At 41.9% G+C, this 9018-nt stretch overlaps 1 protein-coding gene across 1 annotated transcript; it reads right to left on the bottom strand.

The window, feature by feature from the left end:
• Positions 1–5839: 5839 nt before the first annotated feature.
• On the bottom strand, positions 5840–8026 carry kcne4 (potassium voltage-gated channel, Isk-related family, member 4). The gene is made up of 2 exons (XM_084350137.1): positions 7957–8026; positions 5840–7544 (listed from the first exon to the last, which is right to left on the bottom strand). The coding sequence occupies exon 2, from the start codon at positions 7503–7505 to the stop codon at positions 6990–6992; it is 516 nt and encodes a 171-aa protein (XP_084206263.1). The 5' UTR covers positions 7506–7544; positions 7957–8026; the 3' UTR covers positions 5840–6989.
• Between the last annotated feature and the right edge of the window lie 992 nt (positions 8027–9018).

The following is a 9018-nucleotide window of genomic DNA, read 5'->3' as shown; positions in this document are numbered from 1 at the left end:
CATCTCTACTTTTGAGCCAAAATCTCATTAAATTCCGTCAAGGTTAAGTGTCTCAACAGACAATGACTAAGACTCCTGCAGACGCCTGCGATTGTTTGAGAAAGTTATTATGATCTGCTCAGGAGAACGGCACATTAAACAAACAGAATATAATGAGAAGCTCTCCAAGATTAGACTCTAATGGTCCCTGAGATAAAGATCAGAAGGTCAGAGTCGAAACGGGAACTCCAGAGAAAGTTGTGGTTCTCATAATAAGCTCATCAGCGGTGCCTCCTATCTCTGAGTGCATTCGTATCGCTGCGGCACTCCTGCTCGCAAAGGCCACGTTATATTGCTTTGCCGAAGAGGCTGTGAGCCACAGTATGTGCAGTAAATAGGATTAGGCTCACATACTGACACGTACAACAGCTGGAGACTGATTGAGCTCAGATGAGGAGTGCTCATGAAGAAGGTGAGTCAAAAATAAAAAAAAAAAGACAATTTTTTGGACATGAACAGAATGCAGCAATAGACTAGATTTCCAAAACACAGCACACCAAGAGAAATAAAATGATGTAAGAGCCTCAAATTTGAACTATTATCCTTGATTTAGCTGTACTCAGACATAATGAGTGCAAGTCTTTCAGGCAGGCTGACAAAGTGAAGTTACATCTTACACAGATTTTCAGATTGTTCCTTAATAACAACTGTCAGCCCTGAGAGCCTGACTGACGCAGACCTGCTACACTGCTGTAATTGCTTTGATGTCATATTATAATTTGCTCAATCTGGATGACCCAGAAAAAGGTCTGGGTAATTTAGCACAGCCAATGCAGGCTAGCATATCAGACAGAAAGCTCTGGCCTTTATCAGGTGGACTGGCTCCAGCGGCCAGCTTCATACATGGTGGAGAACAGTAGATTTATAGGTTTTCTATAGGTGGATATTTAAACCTATTGTTATGTAGCAGAAGCTGAAAATATGTCAAAGCAATGTTGCATCATTTCATGAAATAAGTCTGAAACAATTTTAGCTGTAAGGATATTAATTACACCACAAAGAGAGACGAAAGATTTTAAACAAACCTGTCCTCACATTCTTTGCCACTAGGGGCAACGAAACAAGCCGTGAGACATAGTACCATCTGTTTAAGCACACAATTGTCTATTTACATTCCTGGGGCCGTATTCATAAAGCTTCCTAGTACTAAGAGTTGCTCCCACTGACGAAATTCTGAGAAACGTCTTAGAATTATGATGTTTTCTGAGAATCTTTTCCTTAAAATTAAGACTAGCTCCTCGTAAATAAGTTATAGTTATTAACAAAGCATCTTAGCCTTAAAGAGAGCTCTTAAGGGGAAAGTCTGTCCGATCTCATAAAAGATACACTCACTTCTCCCACTGAGGCGCAGTAGAAAGAGAATAAAAAACTATGAGCATCTGCAAAGGTTACTGCACATGTAGGTCTGTATTTTCAATATGTAGGCTTTTTTCAAAGTGTTGTTAATCTATTGTCTTAATAGAGACACAATTCTATGATTAGACCAATCGATTTCATTGTCAGTTTTCTACCCATGACCACTAAAATTGAATAATATAATTTTAATATAATAATAATTGTATTTCATCTTCAAACAACCAATCCCAGCTTTTAAAAGAATGTGTCACCTCGCAAAATAAAAGTTTTTGTCCTTGCCTTCCTCAGAGTTGACGTTTGTTAACTCCTTCATGCTGCACAAATTACAGAACATACATACAGTTATTTATATACAAATAAACATAATCATGCAGTGCATCTTTTGAATCTGTAAGTAGCAGCAACAAGATGGTGATGATAATGTGATCAGCATCTTCGAATCAAAAGTTCGACATCTGGTAAACACTGTCCATCAACTCTGACTGTGTGTGAGCACCAAGCATCGATGTTATAAACACGGATACCACCTCTCCTCATCCAGCTGTGGTCCTGCCCTCTGTCGGCTCAGAACACGGTCTGCCGTCGAGTGCAACAGTGTGATCTGAGGTGTTGTGGTGGTGACAGGTCTCTGTTGGCACAACAGTCTCTGATTTCATGTTGTTTGGCCAGCCTGAGTCCCATTTTGTCCATTTCCTCTTCCTGTGACCGGACATTAGCCAGGAGCAGCCTTAAACCAAGCTGGATTACCACGGCTTGTATTCAGCCCCTCCCTGGGGCAGTCTCAAATTCTGCTGCTCTTAAATCAACACACCCACTTTCTTCTCCAATGGTGATGACAGTGTTTCTGCTATGGGCAGGACGTGTTTCAGCAATAAATCTGAAAAAATGATGGCCAATAAAACAAAAATGTAGCATAATTTGGAGGAGCTACCGGCCTTCTAAATCACTTTTAAGCTAGAATTTTTTGGGCTATGTCAGGAGTTCTCAGATGTTTGTGAATATGGCCCCTGGCAAACACTGGGCAGCATTAGCATTAATTTGAAGTTGTTTTTCTGGTGATCCGAATAATGAAGGTCCAATACTCTTTTAGCTCTCTTTTTAACTTTTTAACCCTAACCCTAACCCATATGCGAAAACCGGCCAGTTGCTAACTTCACTGGCTGTATATAAAGATGGATGACATGACAGCATGCCAGTGCATAAAATGACAGCCATTCAGTGTCTCCCACAAAACTTTAGCAATGATGTTAAATGGAAATATGACTCGTACTTATACTAATCATACTTTTACAGACAGAATGTGATAGTATATATTACAAACGCCCCCCTCTGGTGAAATCTCAACTTAATGAAAAGAAAATTTAATGAGGAGACTGAAGGGAGGGAGGAGGGAGCGGGTAAGAATGGAAGCAAGGAGAAAGATGGCGTTCGACGTGACTCATTTCCAGACTCATTAATGGTGAGTATGTGTGAGGCCTGAGGCAGGACACAGGCCCCCACCATCGAGTCCCACAGGGGGAAAGTAATGACAAACATCCTGCCACACGGTGCAGGAGACACTCCATGCATCTCATCTGCTCCTTATTCTCACCCTGCTTACTCTTACTTGCTCTTTGTCCTGAGAAAAACTCCCTTGATTTCTGTCCCACTATCTCTCTCTCTCTCTCTCGCTCTCTCACACACACAAACACACACACACACACACACACACACACACACACACACACACACAATGCTGCCGTTGCACCATAAAAGCGGACAAGGCAGCTTGCACATATTCTTCCTGCTCGTCGCAGCAGACACAGCGGTGCACCCCCCTCGACTTCCTTGTTGACAATAAATGAATGGTTCACTGTGTGGTCGTGTGTGTTTGTTGAACATGAATTATTCAGCGTGGTGTTTATGTTGTGTAGGAAATAAGATTTCATTTTGCTTCAACAAGTCTGTATCTGTGTCACACTGTGTGGAGGAGGAAGACAGAGACGGAGCGATACAGAAACGCTTGTGTCTCCCTCTCATAGCTCTTCTCTTCAGGAACTTGATTAATTCAACCCTCCCGTTCCTTCACAGTGCCAATTAAAGTATTCATTCCTCCCTTGGAAGTTTAAAGTTTTTATGAATCAAAGTAGATTTAAAGTGGCTTTCTTTAACAGCGATCAACTGAGAAAGATCCTTCGATGTCTGAGTGAAAATAGAGAGAGAATGTTAGTTAAAAACATTTTAAAAAACGAGAAGAAAGAACAGTTTTGATGTTATCTCAAAGACGTCTATGTATTGTGTTTAGAAATATCTATTGAAGTTAGCATGCTAACCAGCCAGCCGCTCGTCAGATTGTACCTAAAGCGGTGCTCATCGGATAGTAAACAACACCAACACTCCCCGAGTGCTCCAAGTCTCAGTTCAGTCAGAGTCAGCCAGTTACCCACTAGATGTACGGTTAACTCTAACTGAAGTATGGATTCAACAGGTTCCTTTCTCACCTTTAATTACAAAATACATTTTTTTTTGCAAAAGTATTAACCTTCCTCAACCACCACATATGCAGTCAACAGGTTTTAGAAGTAACATAATTAGTTAAATGGAGATTAACTTTCAGCTGAGGTCTTTGTAGAGTCAGTGTCCTGGGAAAAGACAAAGAAACACTCCAGGCAACTTTGCGAAAAGAAGAGCAGAGGGTGAAGTTTGAGTTTGAGTGACAGCTATCACTATCCCTGCTAATATTTATGCTGCCTGCCCATGCTAATATTGATGCTATCTATGTTCTATGGAACAGTCTGGTTGCGATGGAAATAACTACGCACGAATATTAACCACACCTCATTCTCTGTTTGGGAAAGAACCTTGACCGTTAGACAGGAAGAAAAACTGAAGGGGAGGGCTTTAAACTGTGAAATCCTCTGTATAACTGACAGGAGGTAGGTTAAAAAAAAGGATAATGTCTTTCGGAGTAAAAACACATGCACACATACTGTATGACAATGTCGCCGATTTCCTGCCAGCTGTTGTACCTAATCACACTCCGAGTCATTCAGCTCACCTAGAATTACTGACAATGACACTAAATTGAAAATGCCTGAATGAAAGAGGAGAAAGAGATTGATGAAACTCACAGACACGCACTCATCCAACCCGGGACCTTGCAGACACATTTTGGGCCTATAGGGGCTATTACACAGTCAATACATGTACGTCATAAAATCTGTGTTTGTATTCCCTCTGGCCATTATTGTTGCTTACGTTGGTGTGGCGAGCTGTCATTGTGGTGAGTTGAGGGACTGAGAGCCTGCAGCGCTGCTGATAGCCTCTGTTTGTGTGTTAATGTGTGTGTGTGAGTGACGCAGCAGAGAGGAAGCAAAAAGAGCGTTGCCTTGGAGGAACAGAGAACGTGAAGCTGCCTCCAGGTGTCTGTATCTTCAGACATGGAGGAGAGGAGAGAAAAACCTCAGTCAGAGTCATGGGTGTGATAGTCCAGTCTCATGGGTCTTTAAAGGAGACGTATTATGTTCATTTTCAGGTTCAGAATTGTTTTTGGATTACTACTAAAGCAGGTTTGATGAATTAATGCTCAAAAAACAAATCAGTTTTCTCATACTGTCCTGAGCTGCAGCACTGTATTCCCCCTCTGTCTGAAATGCTCTATATTAGCTGCTGTCTCTTTAAGGAGGCCCCCACTCCCAAATACCAAGTCTGCTCTGATTGGTCAGCTCACACACACCTGAGCCACCACCGCTAACAACAACAGAGCAGCTGTGCTAAATCAATTCTTACTTGCCAAACTGGCTGCTAGATATAAAGTTTGTAAATGTGTGACATGGTGACGTAAGATGATGTCACAAAGTCACGGAATGGAAGGTGAGACTACTGACGAGATGTTTCAGGAGCAGCATTTTCTGCTGTACTAACCCTCTCTTACATGCACAAGAACCTATGTAACACACTGAAAAAAGGGAATAATAGGTCTCCTTTAAATGTCCCTCAGGGCTCTTTTGCATGACGTATGAAATAAAACTAATTAATGAACAAATGAACAAATGAACTATCTCCTTTCTATCAGGCTTCGTAATTGCCACCAAAAGTATAAACATGGTCAGTTCTAAACACTGGAACATATTTGGGATGATTGGGACAGTCTGCTGTGTAACATCTTGAGGATGAGAAGCAGGTTTAACTAAGGACATGAGTTAAAAAGACCAGTTCCTGTACTGAGTGCTTTGGTGGGACTGATTCAGTTATTATCTGCCCTTTTCTGCATTATTCTAATGATCGAATGTAGGCTATCTCTAAAAATAACACGGTAATAATAGAATCTCTTTCCCCTCGCCTTATCTCACTTTCATCTTCCTTATTTGTTTGAAGAAACCACAGTAAGACAGCACTACAAGAGCGCTCTCTACTGGTGAAACATCATAGCACAGCAAACAAAAAGAAGAAAATGAGGCTTACATCAGTTTATGAGCATTTATTTTTTTCAGAAAAACACTACAAAGACTCGGTCTTAAATTAAGCCTCACAAAGTGAACAATACAAACAATATGTACAGTGCAACGCTTTCATCAAGTAAACCTACATCACTGAAGTATGAACAGTGTCCGTCATGAAGCTACAACAAATACATTTTAGTTTTAAGGACAATCTTTCAAGTGGTTCCAGGTACGTTTTTGACACTCGAGGCCATGTTGGCAAGAGCGAGTCAAGTTCAGTCCAAACAGCCAAAAAGCCAGTCTGTCACTCATTCCCCTGCAGGGTGAGTCATCACTCCAAAACAGTGGGTTGGTTCTCAGTGTGGCGTCAGGAGGGGCTCCAGCAGGGGGGGACACCACCACCAAATGAGGCAAAGTCAGAGTGATACATGGAAAATAACAGAACATGTTTTATTTTCAACATAATATCGTATCTTGTTCTTACAGCTTTACTACGCGTTTTGTTTTAAGATATATTTGGATATATTTATCTATAAATGTATTTATTAATAAATCCAGCCTATATAGCTTCAGCTGTGATATTAACCGTGTGCTTAAATGTGTTTATGTTGACCTGTGAGGAGAGCGGCTGCATATCCCTGCAACTGCCCTTACAGGGATGAATGAAGTTGTAGTCTTACGTATAAATGACCAGTTCGTTATATGTTTCACTCTCTCCTATATTATCTTGTCATTCAGAATTATGCTTAAACTAAAAACAGTTGTGTGTGTGGTGTGCATGTGTGGTTTCATGATGCTGCTGGGTATGGTGAGGCGTGGCATTGAGTCAAGATGTGTTTATACTGTCATAAATACGAGCAGAGGTCATGTAAAATGTTTGAAATTAGTTCAAAACATATTCAAAAAACTATTCTGGACCACTGACCCCTCTAACCTGTCAGCTACTTACTGACTAACGCCTAACACGTGTCACACCGGCCTCATACTCTGATCCAGCCCTTGTATGGATGTCATATCATGGATGAAGATGGTTTGGAGGGTATTTTGAGATTATTTAGGAGTTGCTGCTGAAGTTCGGGCCTCTGTGATAAGACGCTTGAGGACCTCCTGGTCTTCTCTACAGGTGATGTTTCTCCTCTTTCTCCTCTTCGTGTCAGTGTCTCTGGGCGGAGCTCAGCCTGAGTCATCTCCGCTGTTCTCGGACGCCCCCTTCGTGCTCTCCTCCGCCGTGCCGCTGTCCGTCTCCTCCTCTATGGCGAAGCGCGTGTCCGCGGAGGAGCACAGGGAGCTGATGCTGCTCTGCTCCGTGCACAGCGCGCACGCAAGCGGAGAGGGCAGCGCGCCCTCGTAGTGGAGATGTCCAAAGTGGTTGCCGTGGTTCCCGCAGAAAGGCAGGGACACCTGCACCGAGCGCAGTCCCGACACGGCGGCGGGAAAGGTGAGACTGTGCTTCTTTGGCAGCGCGCCCCACTCCCGCTGCTCCTCCTCGTGCACCAGGCGCGTGAACACGTTGATCCTTTTCTTCTCTCTCCTTTTGGAGCGGAAGTAGCCCAGCATTATACCACAGAGGAAGACTCCGTAGAAAGACATGACTATTAATATGTACAGGTACGCGTTCCCGTCGCTTGTGTCCGCCGGGGAGTCCGCGGTGCTCTGGTGTGACGCTGTGGAGTTTTCCAGGTGCTCCATGTTTTCAGTGCAGCCAAAGTGGACGACCTAGAAAGTGCGCTGGAAAAGATATAGGAGATCCATGAATATTGGTCAACTTTACGCACACTTTACGCACAAGGATAGGTTTCAAATGAGTGGGGAAAAGTTAAAATGCTTCACTTTTGCCAATGATATTCAGTACAGACCGTTTACAGTTTCTTATTATTTATTTATTTTTTTTAAAATGCAACGTTTAAATATGTTTTTAAGTTTCCATCATGTTACCTAAATAAACAACCGCTCATAAGAATATACTGTTTGAAGTTTTGCACTCATGTTATCTTTTAACTTGCATTTCTTCACTTTTTGTGTTGAACAAAACACTTTCCAGAGAAGTTTAATAAAAGTTACACAAAGTCTACACAAAGTTTATATAAAACTAAACGAACAATCTATAAACAATAATGATTCAGTCAAATTCTCTACTCACCACACTGAAAAGCTAAGTCTCATGTGAAACGTTCCCGCTTCTATCTTCCTGCAGCTCTTGTGGAGTTTGGAGCACAGACTAAAAGGATGAAGTTATTTATACAGAGACCCTGGAGTGTCATCACGAGTCACGTGATGGGGACTGATTGTAAGATGAGTCCTGTGTCTATGGAAGCCCTGAAGGGACGTCATGTTAAAAAAAAAAAAAGAAATACGAAAAAGCTGAGTATCTTTTTAACATTATCGTTGCCTTTAGGGAGATCTGATGAAATCATTGAATACCCATGAGTATATTAAAGTCAACTTACTGAACGATGACTACATCATCTCTAGAGTCCAACAAAAAGAGGCCTTGAGGGGCTGTGATGGAAAAGAACATTTAGAGGAGGAACGCCAAATGATTAGAAACTGGTGATAAAATGAGAATTAATCTAAGAGTCTCGCTTGTATCTACAAACGCCACACTGGATCAGTCTCCTTATTTTCCATCAAGCCTCTGTACTGTTCTGCAGCGCAAACAGTAAATGCTCTCCTCCTCCATCACACAGGATTTTTCCATTTCCTTGCAAATGAGCCTAAATCCAATGAATAAAATCATGCAAAACAGTCAGTCAACATGTTGGAAGTGACAGACTCCAATAAAAAACTCATTGTTTCTTCCCATAAACTCACCACTGCACGCACCACCAGTGCATGAGGGGGGAGACAGACAGATCAAGATTCCATAAGGGAAACTGACATGCAGATGATCTACAGTGAGTCGGAGGGGACATTTGTTAAGTACTAAGATCTTTTGCACAAGAACCAATATTAGTCTTTAAAGGTGCAGTATGGAAGAATTTTAGTTGAAACCAGACTGGGAAGGAATCACAGTTTTGATGTAATGACTGACGTTAGCATGCTTACCAGCTAGCCCCGGCAAGTCTAGGTCCTAATCTCCTGTGCTGGCCATGTAAACTCCAACTCTTCTCTGGTTCTTCTGAGTTCCCGTTTAGTTTAGTTTAGTTTAGTTTATTAAGATAAACTAAACCGTTCAGACCACTAGATGCATGGCTAACTGAGC

The sequence above is a fragment of the Pagrus pagrus genome (genome assembly GCF_965226575.1).
Source record: "Pagrus pagrus genome assembly, chromosome: 4".
Lineage (NCBI taxonomy): Eukaryota > Metazoa > Chordata > Actinopteri > Spariformes > Sparidae > Pagrus > Pagrus pagrus.
Note: the sequence above shows the minus strand (reverse complement) of the source record. Positions and strands in the feature narration are given on the sequence as shown.